Source organism: Oncorhynchus kisutch, linkage group LG17 (genome assembly GCF_002021735.2).
Source record: "Oncorhynchus kisutch isolate 150728-3 linkage group LG17, Okis_V2, whole genome shotgun sequence".
In the NCBI taxonomy this organism is placed as follows: Eukaryota; Metazoa; Chordata; class Actinopteri; order Salmoniformes; family Salmonidae; genus Oncorhynchus; species Oncorhynchus kisutch.
Genome location: NC_034190.2, coordinates 77,586,285 through 77,604,402, shown reverse-complemented (window position 1 = coordinate 77,604,402; position 18,118 = coordinate 77,586,285). Strand labels below are relative to the sequence as shown.

At 46.8% G+C, this 18,118-nt stretch overlaps 1 protein-coding gene across 1 annotated transcript; it reads left to right on the top strand.

Annotated features, from left to right (window-relative positions):
* Nucleotides 1-3,409: 3,409 nt before the first annotated feature.
* On the top strand, nucleotides 3,410-16,127 carry LOC109907082 (innate immunity activator protein-like). Its single transcript, XM_031793341.1, has 9 exons — nucleotides 3,410-3,464; nucleotides 3,780-3,913; nucleotides 6,366-6,488; nucleotides 6,764-6,995; nucleotides 8,097-8,150; nucleotides 8,251-8,527; nucleotides 8,751-8,924; nucleotides 9,524-10,313; nucleotides 15,695-16,127. The coding sequence occupies exons 1-9, from the start codon at nucleotides 3,410-3,412 to the stop codon at nucleotides 15,788-15,790; spliced, it is 1,935 nt and encodes a 644-aa protein (XP_031649201.1). The 3' UTR covers nucleotides 15,791-16,127.
* The last annotated feature ends 1,991 nt before the right edge of the window (nucleotides 16,128-18,118 follow it).

Sequence of the window (18,118 nt, the reverse complement as noted above, 5' to 3'; positions counted from 1 at the left end):
CCCCCTTCCTTACACTGTCTCACTGTATGCCCCTACCTCAGCCCCCTTCCTTCCACTGTCTCACTGTAGGCCCCTACCTCAGCCCTCTTCCTTTCAACTGTCTCACTGTAGGCCCCTACCTCAGCCCTCTTCCTTCCACTGTCTCACTGTAGGCCCCTACCTCAGGCCCTTCCTTCCACTGTCTCACTGTAGGCCCCTACCTCAGCCCCCTTCCTTCCACTGTCTCACTGTAGGCCCCTACCTCAGCCCTCTTCCTTCCACTGTCTCACTGTAGGCCCCTACCTCAGCCCCCTTCCTTCCACTGTCTCACTGTAGGCCCCTACCTCAGCCCTCTTCCTTCCACTGTCTCACTGTAGGCCCCTACCTCAGTCCTCTTCCTTTCACTGTCTCACTGTAGGCCCCTACCTCAGCCTCTCAGCCCTGTTCCTTTCCACTCTCTTCCTCCTGGTCTGTTGTCTCAGTGTTGGCCCAACCAACCAGCGCTCCTCCTCGACTGGATCAGCAGTTATTGAACCCACAGCAGATTGTCCAGACTGGTGGATACAGGTAGCCTAGTGGTTAAGGCGTTGGGCCGGTAACCGAGAGGTCGCTGGTGCGAATCCCTGAGCCGACCAGGTGAAAAATCTGTCTGTGCCATTGAGCCTATTCTCTATATAGAAGACATGGGCCCTGGTCAAAAGTAGTGCACTTTAAAGGGAATAGGGTTCCATTTGGAACTCTCCCAGGGTGATGAGTCCTCCGCATCTCTACAGGAACAGGCCTGATATCCATCTCTAAACATCACTGCTCTAGATAGGACCAGTGGATTATTTGGACTTGGTAACCCACAGCGGCTAAGGCAACATGACATGAATGTGTAGAAACGTGAGCTACGTGGATTCCTTCCGTCTGTTGACATACTGAAGTTGTATTTTTAGACACAGAAGATTCATGTCAACAGCTCAAATAGCTGCCCAGTCTAAAGGAAGTTATTTTCAGCAGTGTAGTGGTCTTGGGATGTGCCCAAAATTGCATCATATTCCCTATATAGTGCACAACCTTTGACCAGAGCAATGGGCACGATATAGGGAGTAGGGTGCCATTTCAGACGCACACTTGGTCTACGCTGACCTGTTCAATCTATCTAGAAAATCTAGAACAGGATGATCTATTTTGGATGTTGATGGAGAGAGAGTTGACGGAGAGAGAGTTGACGGAGAGAGAGTTGATGGAGAGAGAGTTGACGGAGAGAGTGCTTGCATGTACACTGACTTAAAGCAACGATATTTGAGTGACAGGCTGTTTTAAATCTCTGCATCTGGAATTAAAACAATAACAAGGTGACCCCTGAAAGCCAGATGGAGATGTTCAGGCTTTATATTACTGTAGCATAGGCTGTGCTGCTGCCTACCTGTCACAAAACGTTACCATGGTGAGATGACACATAGATCTACAGTACATTCATTGTGAACTACTCTCCATCCTGAGATGGTCTGTCCCCACCCTGAGCGTTGATTCATCACGCCGAGGCCGTATAGAGGCCGTCTAGAGGCCGTATGGAGGCCGTATGGAGACCGTATGGAGGCCGTATGGAGGCCGTATAGAGGCCGTCTAGAGGCCGTATGGAGGCCGTATGGAGGCCGTATGGAGGCCGTATGGAGACCGTATGGAGACCGTATAGAGGCCGTATAGAGGCCGTATAGAGGCCGTCTAGAGGCCGTCTAGAGGCCGTATGGAGACCGTATGGAGGCCGTATGGAGGCCGTATGGAGACCGTATGGAGGCCGTATGGAGGCCGTATAGAGGCCGTATGGAGGCCGTATGGAGGCCGTATAGAGGCCGTATGGAGACCGTATGGAGACCGTATGGAGGCCGTATGGAGGCCGTATGGAGGCCGTATGGAGACCGTATGGAGGCCGTATGGAGGCCGTATGGAGGCCGTATGGAGGCCGTATGGAGGCCGTATAGAGGCCGTATGGAGGCCGTATGGAGGCCGTATGGAGGCCGTATGGAGGCCGTATGGAGGCCGTATGGAGGCCGTATGGAGGCCGTATGGAGGCCGTATAGAGGCCGTATTTAGACATGGCATATAATTAAAAAGTTCCATTTCATACCATGCTGTTCATATAAATAATTTATTATAATTTACCGTTTTCTCGGCAGTTATTTATACCAGGGAAAGGGAGTGGTTTTGGGCGGTAAATCTCAGTAACCGGGTTCCCGCCATTCAACCCTAGTACGTATACACGCGCACACACACACACACACACACACACACACACACAATAGAATGGATCATAAACATTGTTTATGTGTTCAACAGTGTGAGAATGTATAAGTGAAATCCTAGATGTCCTAGCTGGCTGATGCTACAGAGACAGGCTCAGCATTGAAACATTGTTCCACTTCAAAAGCCCCTCGAGGGTTGTTTCTCTGGACACTGGTTGAATGGAGCGCTGTTGGTGTGTGTGTGACTCTGGGAGGGGGAACAGGTGCAGTCCATGAGAGGGATAATTCCCCTGCTCTGCAGCCATCTGCTTTCCTGTTCTCTTTTTTGGGGTGCGACGGTGCGTCCCTTTTAAACGCCCTCTGACATTCCGTATGGCAACACACACACACTCCCCTCGGAGAACAGCGGTGCGCCCTGTGACCGTTGCCATAGCGTCCGGTTTCGGATTAACCCCTGGTCCCCTCGCACATGTGCCGAGTCAAGCATGGGGGCTGCTGCCTATTGTGAAGGGAGAACAGGGCAGGAGGGAGGGAGAACAGGGCAGGAGGGAGGGAGAACAGGGCAGGAGGGAGGGAGAACAGAGCAGGAGGGAGGGAAGGAGGGAGAACAGAGCAGGAGGGAGGGAGAACAGAGCAGGAGGGAGGGAGGGAGGGAGAACAGGGTAGGAGGGAGGGAGGACAGGGCAGGAGGGAGGGAGGACAGGGCAGGAGGGAGGGAGGACAGGGCAGGAGGGAGGGAGAACAGGGTAGGAGGGAGGGAGGCAAGGGCAGGAGGGAGGGAGGACAGGGCAGGAGGGAGGGAGAACAGAGCAGGAGGGAGGGAGAACAGAGCAGGAGGGAGGGAGAACAGAGCAGGAGGGAGGGAGAACAGAGCAGGAGGGAGGGAGAACAGAGCAGGAGGGGGGAGGACAGGGCAGAAGGGAGGGAGGGAGAAGAGGGAGGAGGGAGAAGAAGAAAGAGAGAGAAGAAGAAAGAGAGAGAAGAAGAAAGAGAGAGAAGAGGAAGCTAGAGGATCAGAATAAAAAATACTTTCGGCATCAGGAATGGAAACGTATATTTTTTAGGTGAATCAGTTTTCCCCTGTCCTGAGTGATCATAGCTGGATATGTTTTTGGTGAATAAGGATGATGTAATAAATCTGATTGAAATATTTATCTATTTTCCAACAGGTTTTAACAGTGTGAAAATACCTTCCAACAGCAATGATGGATAAAGAGGAGACCAGTGATACTGACAGTGGGATCATTCTCAACTCTGGTAAAGAGCTTAACACATCAACAACCCTAAATGTGAAAGAGATCCATTCTAGGTTCAGATATAAATCTTTACGGAAAGCACTGAAAGCATTATTAATGCTGAGACCTAAATCTATCGTATCAAATATTGAACTTCAGAGATAAATTCAGGAGATAAATTCAGGAGATAAAGTGTATTGATAGTTGGCAAGCTTGCTGAAATGTCTATAATCTATAGCAATCATTAATTCTGTGATAAAAGCACCAAATGTGGCACCATGTGATGCCTGCATGAGGCCTGTGCTCTGTGGAAAAATCTCCATTAACATCATCTCAGGTCCCGACAGCCCCACGTTGCCAGTCAAGGACCTGACCACCCACACCCGGGCCATGAGGCTGAAGCACCAGGCTCTGGAGAACAGGCTGGAGCTGTGTCTACTGGACCTCAAGAAGCTCTGCATTAGAGAGGCTGTGAGTATTCACACTATTGTATTTATGCATATCTATACCGGTGTTGAGATATATATATACACAGTACCAGTCAAAGGTTTGGACACACCTACTCATTCCAGGGGTTTTCTACATTGTAGATTAATAGTGAAGACATTAAACTATGAAATAACACATATGGAATCATGTAGTAACCAAAAAGGTGATAAACAAATCAAAATATATTTTATATTTGAGATTCTTCAAAGTAGCCACCCTTTGCCTTGAGGACAGCTTTGCACACTCTTGGCATTCTCTCAACCAGCTTCATGAGGAATGCTTTTCCAACAGTCTTGAAGGAGTTCCCACATATGTTGAGCACTTGTTAGCTGCTTTTCCTTCACTCTGCTGTCCAACTCATCCCAAACCATCTCAATTGGGTTGAGGTCGGGTGATTGTGAAAGCCAGGTCATCTGATGCAGCACTCCATTACTCTCCTTCTTGGTCAAATAGCCCTTACACAGCCTGGAGATGTGTTTTGGGTCATTGTCCTGTAGAAAAACAATTGATAGTCCAACTACGCGCATACCAGATGGGATGGCGTATCTCTGCAGAATGCTGTAGGAGCCATGCTGGTTAAGTGTGCCTTGAATTCTAAATAAATCACTGACAGTGTCATCAGCAAAGCACCCCCACACCATCACACCTCCTCCTCGATGCTTCACAGTGGGAACCACACATGCAGAGATCATCCGGTCACCTACTCTTCGTCTCACAAAAACACGGTGGTTGGAACCAAAAATCTCACGTTTGGATTCATCAGACCAAAGGACAGATTTCTACTGGTCTAATGTCCATTGCTCCTGTTTCTTGGCCCAAGCAAGTCTCTTCTTATTGATGTCCTTTAGTAGTGGTTTCTTTGCAGCAATTCGACCACAAAGGACTGATTGGGGCGGCAGGTAGCCTAGTGGTTAGAGCGTTGGGCTAGTAACCGAAAGGTTGCAATTTCGAATTCCTTAGCTGACAAGGTACAAATCTGTCATTCTGCCACTGTTATTAACAGTGGGTTAACAAGTCAGTTAACCCACTGTTCCTAGGCCGTCGTTGTAAGTAAGAATTTGTTCTGAACTGACTTGCCTAGTTAAATAAAGGTAACATTAAAAAAATTAAATTCACGCATTCTCCTGTGAAGAATTGATGTCGAGATGCGTCTGTTACTTGAACTCTGTGATGCATTTAGTTGGGCTGAAATTTCTGAGGCTGGTAACTCTAATGAACTTATCCTCTGCAGCAGAGGTACCTCTGGGTCTTCCTTTCCTGTGGCAGTCCTCATGAGAACCAGTTTCATCGTATCACTTGATTGTTTTGCAACTGCACTTGAAGAAAGTTTCAAAGTTCTTGAAATTTTCCGCATTGACTGACCTTCATGTCTTAAAGTAATGATGGACTGTCCTTTCTCTTTGCTTATTTAAGCTGTTCTTGCCATAATATGGACTTGGTTTTTTACCAAATAGAGGCATCTTCTGTATACCACCCATACCTTGTTTGAACACAACTGATTGGCTCAAATGCATTAAGGAAAGAAATTCCACAACCTTTAACAAGGCACACCTGTTAATTGAAATGCATTCCAGGTGACTACCTCATGAAGCTGGTTGAGAGAATGCTAGGAGTGTGCAAAGCTGTCATCAAGGCAAAGGGTGGCTACTTTGAAGAATCTCAAATATAAAATATATGGTGTTATATATGGTGTTATTTCATGTTAAAAAATAAAGAAAAACCCTTGAATGAGTAGGTATATCCAAACTTTTGACTGGTACTGTATATATATTTGCAACAACAATATATGTGTAACGATGTACACTGAGAGTCGGGAAGCAAGTTCAGGGAGTGAATACATTTAATAAATGAACAAAACAAGAAACACAAACAGTGCACCGCCATGAAGCAGGAACAATGACGACTGGGGAAGAAACCAAAGGGAGTGACATATAAAGGGCAGGTAATCAAGGAGGTGATGGAGTCCAGGTGAGTGTCATTATGCGCGTAACGCTGGTGACAGGTGTGCGCCCTAATGAGCAGCCTGGTGACCTAGAGGCCAGCGAGGGAGCACACGTGACAATATGGGTGATGCAGACAATTACATTGATGGAAGCTACAATCTATTTGCAATATTAAAGCTGATCTACCCCCTAATAAAAAATATATAAAAAATAAATATATATAATAAATATATATATTATTTTTTTGCGTCAGGGAGGCTGTGAGTGTCTAAACTAGCCTGAGACCTGAAGACCTATGTTAGCGCCCTGAGGTAATGCCTAGGTTGTAGTTCAGTGGGCTAACATAAGTCTCCTGCACGTCACAAAACTGAGTCTCATATTTACATACCAATGTTTCATAGAAGAGTTAGAGACTGCTCTTTCAGAGGTAATCTCTTAGGGGTATGTTTAGAAATGACTTCAGTTGACTTTGGATTGTATTTCTTTTACAGGAGCTGACAGGTAAGTTGTCTTCTGACTACCCCCTACTTCCTGATGAGAAGCCCCCTCGTGTCCGAAGGAGGATAGGAGCTACCTTCAAACTGGATGACAGTCTCATCCACCAGGATGGAGAGGTACAGACCAATATGAACCCTTCCCACAGTCATCCTTTACACTTCCTATATTACACAGTATTGGTAATAGGTAAGGTCAGGAGTTTTTCCTAACAATATGTCGTAAAGCTTATAAGCAAAGGCAAAGTGCATATCAGATAGAGAGATTTGAACACTGAATACAGTATTTATTTCCTTAAACCCAGCCCAATCAAGAAGTCTATTAAATTGATAGTTCATTGTTATTCATCTAAGCAAAATAAAAATAAAAACTCTCTCTCACTCAGGATTCAGAGCTTCATTCCTTAGAGGCAGACCTGGCCTTGCAGCTCCAGATCGTTGAAGCGGCCCGTAGACTCTCAGTGGAGGAGCACCTGTCCAAACCACAGAAGAAGAGCAGGCTGCAGCAGTGTAAGAGGGAAGATAGGAAAGTTAAGGATCTCCAGGAAGCTGTGTTTCAGCACAGGATCAGAAACGAGTGCTCCTCTCCACCGACCAACAAGAACAACAACACAGCCAAACACAGAGGTGAATGCTGTGCCTGTGCTACTGCTGCCCCCATCTGGCCACATTGGGGTCTGCAGTCTGCAGGGAGCTTAGGTTATACAGAATCACAGTTTCTAAACATTGTGAGACTTCCGGGAATGCTTGCGAAGCAAACCAAGCAGACCAGGCTGGAGCTTGAGAAGTCGATAAGAGAAGTGAAAAATGCCTTAGTTGTTAATTTTCTCTAAATCTAAAGGCACAACCTAGATTGTATCCAATTTCTTAAGTAGTTGAACATGTTATAACTCCAACCTAGTGAAAGTGACAAACTGACAAGTTTTCATTTTTGTCAAAAACAAATTTATATCGAAGGAGTGCCTTTGAGTTTTATAGTTGTACTGTTGTTCATACTTCAATGGGACCAATTCATTTATACAGATATTTTACAGATGATAGCAACGGGATCACAGGAGGCCGGTGGCACCTTAATTGGGGAGGACGGCTGATAGTAATGGCTGGAACGGAATAAATGGAATGGTATCAGACACATCAAACACACAGTTTCCAGGTGTTTAATACCACTCCATTCCAGCCATTATTATGAGCCGTCCTCCCCTGAGCAGCCCCCTGTGGACAGGATATACTGAAGAAGTATTTCAGATACTATTTTTATTGGACAGTTAAGACCCGATGGCATGTTTCTACGCATGAGCTTAGCTAGCCAAGGTCGCCATGACATTGATTGATAGGCAGTTTCTGCCGATCAATGAAATGTATTTATAAAGCCCTTTTTATGTCAGCAAAGTTCGTATTCAGAAACCCAGTCTAAAAGCAATGCAGATGCATTAGAGCGGTGGCTAGGAAAAACTCCCTAGAAAGGCTGGAACCTCGGAAGATTCTAAGAGATTCTAAGAGTGCATGGCCATTAAGGCTATGCCTATTTTCATACGGTACTGTCTTTGGTTATATTCTCACTCATTCCGATGGAGGTTGGAGTTTTTTAAAATTCACAATTGTTTAGTTATTGAATCACATAAGCAGTACATGTCAGAAGAATTACACTACAATGTTGATCATTTTCACAACCCCTTCCCCTAATTGAACGAAGTCTTAAATAAAGCCTTCTTTTATTTCTGTACCCAGATCTGTGCATGTCTGACGACAGCTCCCTGTCTGATGCAGTGGCCCTGGACGATGGTGAGTTATCAACTAACACAGTAGAAATGCCAATACAATTCAACTATTCCAAAGTGTCATGTCTGACCCTTTCTATTGTGTCTCCTCTGTCTATCCATAGACTCTCTCTCTTCCTCATCATCTGTAGACCCACTCATACAGTCCTCTGTGGGCTCCCTGTCCCTCCAGTCCTCCTCCTCCCAGGGCAGTCTCCATCACACCTCAGCCCAGAGCCAGAGCCTCAGCTGCAGGGTGGAGCAGACCCAGACCTCCAGTATGGGCTCCAGCTGCAGTGTGGAGTTTCCTGAGCGCTCCCCCATCCAGAACTCCCCCTGGAGAGAGTCTAATCTGGACCAGCCCTATCTGAAACCTAACACTGTCTGCAGCAGCAGGCCCAGGTAAGAGTCCATATCCTTTTTGGATCAGAACGCAGTTAACCAATAAAGGTGGAGCAACTGAGTGTTCAGGTCCTATTTCGCGACTCAAATATTTATTCTGCCCAGAACCCCATAAAAAGGGTTTTGCTTTTGACTACATAAACTATATCCTCTAACTTTTAAACTAGCAGTTGTCTAAATCCTGCCCTGCCCACTCTTTCTCTCTCCCTCTTTTTCTGAGCAGAAGTCCAGTAGGGACCCCAGTAGGGACCCCAGTGTTCCCTGCAGACAGCAGAGTCCTGCCCTCCCACTTCCCCTCCATTAAGAACCTGGCTCTGAGACATGGACAGATCAACTCCTCCAGCGCCCCCTCTACTCCAGAGCTGCACGTACGCAGACAGTACTCCCTGTCCTTCAGGTAACCAACTAACGCTTAACAACGTCACCACCATAACACAGACTGTCGACACCATAACACAGACTGTCGACACCATAACACAGAACGTCGACACCATAACACAGAACGTCGACACCATAACACAGAACGTCGACACCATAACACAGAACATCGACACCAGAACACAGAACGTCAACACCATAACACAGAACGTCGACACCATAACACAGAACGTCGACACCATAACACAGAACGTCGACACCATAACACAGAACGTCGACACCAGAACACAGAACGTCGACACCAGAACACAGAACGTCAACACCATAACACAGAACGTCGACACCATAACACAGAATGTCAACACCAGAACACAGAACATCAACACCAGAACACAGAACATCAACACCATAACATAGATAAAGGTGTTGATTACCTTTATTGTGTCTTCTTGTATGTCTATTATTGTGGGTGGGTAATACGTTACATAAATTATATTGATAAAATACATTGACTAGACTAGATTGCTGTATTAATTGCACAGTATAGGGAGACAGACAGACACAAAGTGCATCACAGTAGCTCACTTTTCTCTCCCCTGTCTTTTTTCCTCTTCTCAGGCTTCCCAGAAGTAAGCCCACTCATGACCTGGGTGAGGGACGTGGGAGAGCCAGGTTGCCACGCCGACGGCCAGAGTTCCTGGTTCGGTCTCCACAGTACATCCCCCAGGGTCTGTACCAGTCCAGCTCTGAACACTCTGTCCCGTCATACACCAGCCCCCAGCGACTGTACCAGTCCAGCTCTGAGGACAGCAGCTCTGAACACTCTGTCCCCTCCTACACCAGCCCCCCCAGCCGGGACACGGACAGAGATAATCACAAAGACAGGGAGGGCCCCGTATCTCCCGAGATCCCCAAGCTCTGCCCTCCTCCCTATGGCTTCCACTACGTAGCCCAAAGTCCCACCAGCCCTGCATTGAATGGCTCCAGCTTTCACAAGAAAAACAACCAGCACCGGTCCTCTCCCAGCTTGAGAAGAAGAATGGCAGAGGAAGGCACCTGTTCCCCTCTTTCCCCACAAGACCTGGGCAGTCCCCTGGGGAAGGGTCTTTACCTGTCCCCCTCCCGGCCCCCCCAGCCACAGCAGCAGCACAGACACTGGCAGCAGGGGCCCCCACCGTCATCCCCCAGGAGAGTTCTGAAGCCTCCACCCCCCTACACTCGCCTGGTACATACCCCGTCACTGAGGGAGTACCCCAACCAACCTGCCCGGGTGTTGCCCAGGGAGATGTCGTCAGACGAGCTCAAGTCCTGGAACCAGTTCCAGAAGTCACGCTCGAGTTCACTGGAAGGCCAGGGGTCGTTCAGAGTGAAGAGCCCCACGTCCCCTCACCTCCCGCCCTACTTGCAGGTGAGGATGCCCCCTAACACTCACCACCATAGCATTGCTAACATCTCATATTGATGTTAAAGGAACGGGAATGTAATGTTAGGGTGGCAGGGAGCCTAGCGGTTAAGAGTGTAATGTAATGTAGAGCGGCAGGTAGCCTAGCGGTTAAGAGTGTAATGTAATGTAGAGCGGCAGGTAGCCTAGCGGTTAAGAGTGTAATGTAATGTAGAGCGGCAGGTAGCCTAGCGGTTAAGAGTGTAATGTAATGTAGGGTGGCAGGGAGCCTAGCGGTTAAGAGTGTAATGTAATGTAGGGCGGCAGGTAGCCTAGCGGTTAAGAGTGTAATGTAATGTAGAGCGGCAGGTAGCCTAGCGGTTAAGAGTGTAATGTAATGTAGGGTGGCAGGGAGCCTAGCGGTTAAGAGTGTAATGTAATGTAGGGTGGCAGGTAGCCTAGCGGTTAAGAGTGTAATGTAATGTAGAGCGGCAGGTAGCCTAGCGGTTAAGAGTGTAATGTAATGTAGAGCGGCAGGTAGCCTAGCGGTTAAGAGTGTAATGTAATGTAGGGTGGCAGGTAGCCTAGCGGTTAAGAGTGTAATGTAATGTAGAGCGGCAGGTAGCCTAGCGGTTAAGAGTGTAATGTAATGTAGAGCGGCAGGTAGCCTAGCGGTTAAGAGTGTAATGTAATGTAGGGTGGCAGGTAGCCTAGCGGTTAAGAGTGAAATGTAATGTAGGGTGGCAGGTAGCCTAGCGGTTAAGAGTGTAATGTAGTGTAGGGTGGCAGGTAACCTAGCGGTTAAGAGTGTAATGTAGGGCGGCAGGGAGCCTAGCGGTTAAGAGTGTAATGTAATGTAGGGTGGCAGGTAGCCTAGCGGTTAAGAGTGTAATGTAGGGTGGCAGGTAGCCTAGCGGTTAAGAGTGTAATGTAATGTAGGGTGGCAGGTAGCCTAGCGGTTAAGAGTGTAATGTAATGTAGAGCGGCAGGTAGCCTAGCGGTTAAGAGTGTAATGTAGGGTGGCAGGGAGCCTAGCGGTTAAGAGTGTAATGTAATGTAGGGTGGCAGGTAACCTAGCGGTTAAGAGTGTAATGTAGGGCGGCAGGGAGCCTAGCGGTTAAGAGTGTAATGTAATGTAGGGTGGCAGGTAGCCTAGCGGTTAAGAGTGTAATGTAGGGTGGCAGGGAGCCTAGCGGTTAAGAGTGTAATGTAATGTAGGGTGGCAGGTAACCTAGCGGTTAAGAGTGTAATGTAGGGCGGCAGGGAGCCTAGCGGTTAAGAGTGTAATGTAGGGTGGCAGGTAACCTAGCGGTTAAGAGTGTAATGTAGGGCGGCAGGTAGCCTAGCGGTTAAGAGTGTAATGTAATGTAGGGTGGCAGGTAGCCTAGCGGTTAAGAGTGTAATATAATGTAGGGTGGCAGGTAGCCTAGCGGTTAAGAGTGTAATGTAATGTAGGTTGGCAGGTAGCCTAGCGGTTAAGAGTGTAATGTAATGTAGGGTGGCAGGTAGCCTAGTGGTTAAGAGTGTAATGTAGGGTGGCAGGTAGCCTAGCGGTTAAGAGTGTAATGTAATGTAGGGTGGCAGGTAGCCAAGTGGTTAAGAGTGTAATGTAGGGTGGCAGGTAGCCTAGCGGTTAAGAGTGTAATGTAGGGTGGCAGGTAGCCTAGCGGTTAAGAGTGTAATGTAGGGTGGCAGGTAGCCTAGCGGTTAAGAGTGTAATGTAGAGCGGCAGGTAGCCTAGCGGTTAAGAGTGTAATGTAATGTAGGGTGGCAGGTAGCCTAGCGGTTAAGAGTGTAATGTAATGTAGAGCGGCAGGTAGCCTAGCGGTTAAGAGTGTAATGGTATGTAGGGTGGCAGGTAGCCTAGCGGTTAAGAGTGTAATGTAATGTAGGGTGGCAGGTAGCCTAGCGGTTAAGAGTTTAATGTAATGTAGGGTGGCAGGTAGCCTAGCGGTTAAGAGTGTAATGTAATGTAGGGTGGCAGGTAGCCTAGCGGTTAAGAGTTTAATGTAATGTAGGGTGGCAGGTAGCCTAGCGGTTAAGAGTGTAATGTAATGTAGGGTGGCAGGTAGCCTAGCGGTTAAGAGTGTAATGTAATGTAGGGTGGCAGGTAGCCTAGCGGTTAAGAGTGTAATGTAATGTAGGGTGGCAGGTAGCCTAGCGGTTAAGAGTGTAATGTAATGTAGGGTGGCAGGGAGCCTAGCGGTTAAGAGTGTAATGTAATGTAGAGCGGCAGGTAGCCTAGCGGTTAAGAGTGTAATGTAGGGTGGCAGGTAGCCTAGCGGTTAAGAGTGTAATGTAGAGCGGCAGGTAGCCTAGCGGCTAAGAGTGTAATGTAATGTAGAGCGGCAGGTAGCCTAGCGGTTAAGAGTGTAATGTAGGGTGGCAGGTAGCCTAGCGGTTAGAGTGTAATGTAATGTAGGGTGGCAGGTAGCCTAGCGGTTAAGAGTGTAATGTAGGGTGGCAGGTAGCCTAGCGGTTAAGAGTGTAATGTAGGGTGGCAGGTAGCCTAGCGGTTAAGAGTGTAATGTAGGGTGGCAGGTAGCCTACCGGTTAAGAGTGTAATGTAGAGCGGCAGGTAGCCTAGCGGTTAAGAGTGTAATATAATGTAGGGTGGCAGGTAGCCTAGCGGTTAGAGTGTAATGTAATGTAGGGTGGCAGGTAGCCTAGCGGTTAAGAGTGTAATGTAGGGTGGCAGGTAGTCTAGCGGTTAAGAGTGTAATGTAATGTAGAGCGGCAGGTAGCCTACCGGTTAAGCGTGTAATGTAATGTAGGGTGGCAGGGAGCCTAGCGGTTAAGAGTGTAATGTAATGTAGGGTGGCAGGTAGCCTAGCGGTTAAGAGTGTAATGTAATGTAGAGCGGCAGGTAGCCTAGCGGTTAAGAGTGTAATGTAATGTAGAGCGGCAGGTAGCCTAGCGGTTAAGAGTGTAATGTAATGTAGGGTGGCAGGTAGCCTAGCGGTTAAGAGTGTAATGTAATGTAGAGTGGCAGGTAGCCTAGCGGTTAAGAGTGTAATGTAATGTAGAGCGGCAGGTAGCCTAGCGGTTAAGAGTGTAATGTAATGTAGAGCGGCAGGTAGCCTAGCGGTTAAGAGTGTAATGTAATGTAGGGTGGCAGGTAGCCTAGCGGTTAAGAGTGTAATGTAATGTAGGGTGGCAGGTAGCCTAGCGGTTAAGAGTGAAATGTAATGTAGGGTGGCAGGTAGCCTAGCGGTTAAGAGTGTAATGTAGTGTAGGGTGGCAGGTAACCTAGAGGTTAAGAGTGTAATGTAGGGCGGCAGGGAGCCTAGCGGTTAAGAGTGTAATGTAATGTAGGGTGGCAGGTAGCCTAGCGGTTAAGAGTGTAATGTAGGGTGGCAGGTAGCCTAGCGGTTAAGAGTGTAATGTAATGTAGGGTGGCAGGTAGCCTAGCGGTTAAGAGTGAAATGTAATGTAGGGTGGCAGGTAGCCTAGCGGTTAAGAGTGTAATGTAGGGCGGCAGGTAGCCTAGCGGTTAAGAGTGTAATGTAATGTAGAGCGGCAGGTAGCCTAGCGGTTAAGAGTGTAATGTAGGGTGGCAGGGAGCCTAGCGGTTAAGAGTGTAATGTAATGTAGGGTGGCAGGTAACCTAGCGGTTAAGAGTGTAATGTAGGGCGGCAGGGAGCCTAGCGGTTAAGAGTGTAATGTAATGTAGGGTGGCAGGTAGCCTAGCGGTTAAGAGTGTAATGTAGGGTGGCAGGGAGCCTAGCGGTTAAGAGTGTAATGTAATGTAGGGTGGCAGGTAACCTAGCGGTTAAGAGTGTAATGTAGGGCGGCAGGGAGCCTAGCGGTTAAGAGTGTAATGTAGGGTGGCAGGTAACCTAGCGGTTAAGAGTGTAATGTAGGGCGGCAGGTAGCCTAGCGGTTAAGAGTGTAATGTAATGTAGGGTGGCAGGTAGCCTAGCGGTTAAGAGTGTAATATAATGTAGGGTGGCAGGTAGCCTAGCGGTTAAGAGTGTAATGTAATGTAGGTTGGCAGGTAGCCTAGCGGTTAAGAGTGTAATGTAATGTAGGGTGGCAGGTAGCCTAGTGGTTAAGAGTGTAATGTAGGGTGGCAGGTAGCCTAGCGGTTAAGAGTGTAATGTAATGTAGGGTGGCAGGTAGCCAAGTGGTTAAGAGTGTAATGTAGGGTGGCAGGTAGCCTAGCGGTTAAGAGTGTAATGTAGGGTGGCAGGTAGCCTAGCGGTTAAGAGTGTAATGTAGGGTGGCAGGTAGCCTAGCGGTTAAGAGTGTAATGTAGAGCGGCAGGTAGCCTAGCGGTTAAGAGTGTAATGTAATGTAGGGTGGCAGGTAGCCTAGCGGTTAAGAGTGTAATGTAATGTAGAGCGGCAGGTAGCCTAGCGGTTAAGAGTGTAATGGTATGTAGGGTGGCAGGTAGCCTAGCGGTTAAGAGTGTAATGTAATGTAGGGTGGCAGGTAGCCTAGCGGTTAAGAGTTTAATGTAATGTAGGGTGGCAGGTAGCCTAGCGGTTAAGAGTGTAATGTAATGTAGGGTGGCAGGTAGCCTAGCGGTTAAGAGTTTAATGTAATGTAGGGTGGCAGGTAGCCTAGCGGTTAAGAGTGTAATGTAATGTAGGGTGGCAGGTAGCCTAGCGGTTAAGAGTGTAATGTAATGTAGGGTGGCAGGTAGCCTAGCGGTTAAGAGTGTAATGTAATGTAGGGTGGCAGGTAGCCTAGCGGTTAAGAGTGTAATGTAATGTAGGGTGGCAGGGAGCCTAGCGGTTAAGAGTGTAATGTAGGGTGGCAGGTAGCCTAGCGGTTAAGAGTGTAATGTAGAGCGGCAGGTAGCCTAGCGGCTAAGAGTGTAATGTAATGTAGAGCGGCAGGTAGCCTAGCGGTTAAGAGTGTAATGTAGGGTGGCAGGTAGCCTAGCGGTTAAGAGTGTAATGTAGGGTGGCAGGTAGCCTAGCGGTTAAGAGTGTAATGTAGGGTGGCAGGTAGCCTACCGGTTAAGAGTGTAATGTAGAGCGGCAGGTAGCCTAGCGGTTAAGAGTGTAATATAATGTAGGGTGGCAGGTAGCCTAGCGGTTAGAGTGTAATGTAATGTAGGGTGGCAGGTAGCCTAGCGGTTAAGAGTGTAATGTAGGGTGGCAGGTAGTCTAGCGGTTAAGAGTGTAATGTAGGGTGGCAGGTAGCCTAGCGGTTAAGAGTGTAATGTAGGGCGGCAGGTAGCCTAGCAGTTAAGAACGTTGGCACAGTAACCGAAAGGTCGCTGGTTTGAATCTCTGAGCTGACTAGGTGAAAAATCTGTTGATGTGCCCTTAAGCAAGGCACTTAACCCTAATTGCTCCTGTAAGTCACTCTGGATAAGAGTGTCTACTAAATGACTACAATTGAAAGTATACATTTAAATATAATGAACAGGAATGAAATGTGTTGTTGTGTTTCAGGGTCCCCACCAGAAGCGGATCCTTCAGAGGGCTGCAGATGGAACTCCTATACAGTGGTTTGTTGAAGAGGACTCGGAGATCGTCAGCCAGGTGTAACCACAGCCATATACAGTATATGGTACACAATATATATCTATATCTATGCAGTATATGTCTCTGGTTGTAACCAGGGGGAGTTGCCCTACTGTAGTATATGTCTCTGGCTGTAACCAGGGGGAGTTGCCCTACTGTAGTATATGTCTCTGGCTGTAACCAGGGGGAGTTGCCCTACTGTAGTATATGTATCTGGTTGTAACCAGGGGGAGTTGCACTACTGTAGTATATGTCTCTGGTTGTAACCAGGGGGAGTTGCCCTACTGTAGTATATGTCTCTGGTTGTAACCAGGGGGAGTTGCCCTACTGTAGTATATGTATCTGGTTGTAACCAGGGGGAGTTGCCCTACTGTAGTATATGTATCTGGTTGTAACCAGGGGGAGTTGCCCTACTGTAGTATATGTCTCTGGCTGTAACCAGGGGGAGTTGCCCTACTGTAGTATATGTCTCTGGCTGTAACCAGGGGGAGTTGCCCTACTGTAGTATATATCTCTTGTTGTAACCAGGGGGAGTTGCCCTACTGTAGTATATGTCTCTGGTTGTAACCAGGGGGAGTTGCCCTACTGTAGTATATGTCTCTGGCTGTAACCAGGGGGAGTTGCCCTACTGTAGTATATGTCTCTGGTTGTAACCAGGGGGAAGTTGCCCTACTGTAGTATATATCTCTGGTTGTAACCAGGGGGAGTTGCCCTACTGTAGTATATGTCTCTGGTTGTAACCAGGGGGAGTTGCCCTACTGTAGTATATGTCTCTGGTTGTAACCAGGGGGAGTTGCCCTACTGTAGTATATGTCTCTGGTTGTAACCAGGGGGAATTGCCCTACTGCAGTATGCTATGCTACACACAAGGAGGGAAGGACTTTCTCGAGACTATTGAGTATGTCTGTATTTTTTGAGTCAATGGACTCTCTGTGAGATTATATGTCCCTGGTGAGGGACAACTGTCCTCGACAAAATGAAGAAGATCTGGACTCCATGGGTAGTAGGGCACCGTGATATGTATCTAGCTCGACCACTATTTTATCTAATGCTTTATGCAAAGCAAGTTTGACATTTATATATAAAAGGCACTTTGCCAGTTAATTTATTTTATTTAAAAAATTAAGTTATTTTTATTATTATCAGGTGAATCAATTAGATTATTTTCTTCAGGTTAAATATGATATGTTTTTGTAGCAAGTTTCATACATTTGTTAATGACTATAACATATCAAGATAGCTTACTGTAGAAGTTACGTGTCTTACTGTAGAAGTTACGTGCCTTACTGTAGAAGTTACGTGCCTTACGGTAGAAGTTACGTGCCTTACGGTAGAAGTTACGTGCCTTACTGTAGAAGTTACGTGTCTTACTGTAGAAGTTACGTGCCTTACTGTAGAAGTTACGTGCCTTACGGTAGAAGTTACGTGCCTTACGGTAGAAGTTACGTGCCTTACTGTAGAAGTTACGTGCCTTACTGTAGAAGTTACGTGCCTTACTGTAGAAGTTACGTGCCTTACTGTAGAAGTTACGTGCCTTACTGTAGAAGTTACGTGCCTTACTGTAGAAGTTACGTGCCTTACTGTAGAAGTTACGTGCCTTACTGTAGAAGTTACGTGCCTTACTGTAGAAGTTACGTGTCTTACTGTAGAAGTTACGTGTCTTACTGTAGAAGTTACGTGTCTTACTGTAGAAGTTACGTGTCTTACTGTAGAAGTTACGTGTCTTACTGTAGAAGTTACGTGTCTTACTGTAGAAGTTACGTGTCTTACTGTAGAAGTTACGTGTCTTACTGTAGAAGTTACGTGTCTTACTGTAGAAGTTACGTGTCTTACTGTAGAAGTTACGTGTCTTACTGTAGAAGTTACGTGTCTTACTGTAGAAGTTACGTGTCTTACTGTAGAAGTTACGTGTCTTACTGTAGAAGTTACGTGTCTTACTGTAGAAGTTACGTGTCTTACTGTAGAAGTTACGTGTCTTACTGTAGAAGTTACGTGTCTTACTGTAGAAGTTACGTGTCTTACTGTAGAAGTTACGTGTCTTACTGTAGAAGTTACGTGTCTTACTGTAGAAGTTACGTGTCTGGCACACATATTTGCACAACAAGGTTCATGTAGTTTCCAAATGAAGTTACGTCATTTTTAATATAATTATTTCTTTATTTATATTTGTTTTCTTTCTTTATCTATTACATTGGAAGTAATAAAGCTGTAACATTCCTAATATAATTATGTATTTATTTAATTGAATGTCTACATTATCTTTGTTTTCTCTATTAACTTAAGGGATCCTTCAGCAGTATAGGCACAACTGTCACTAAATCCTTAATATAATTGTATTATATTATTTTTTAA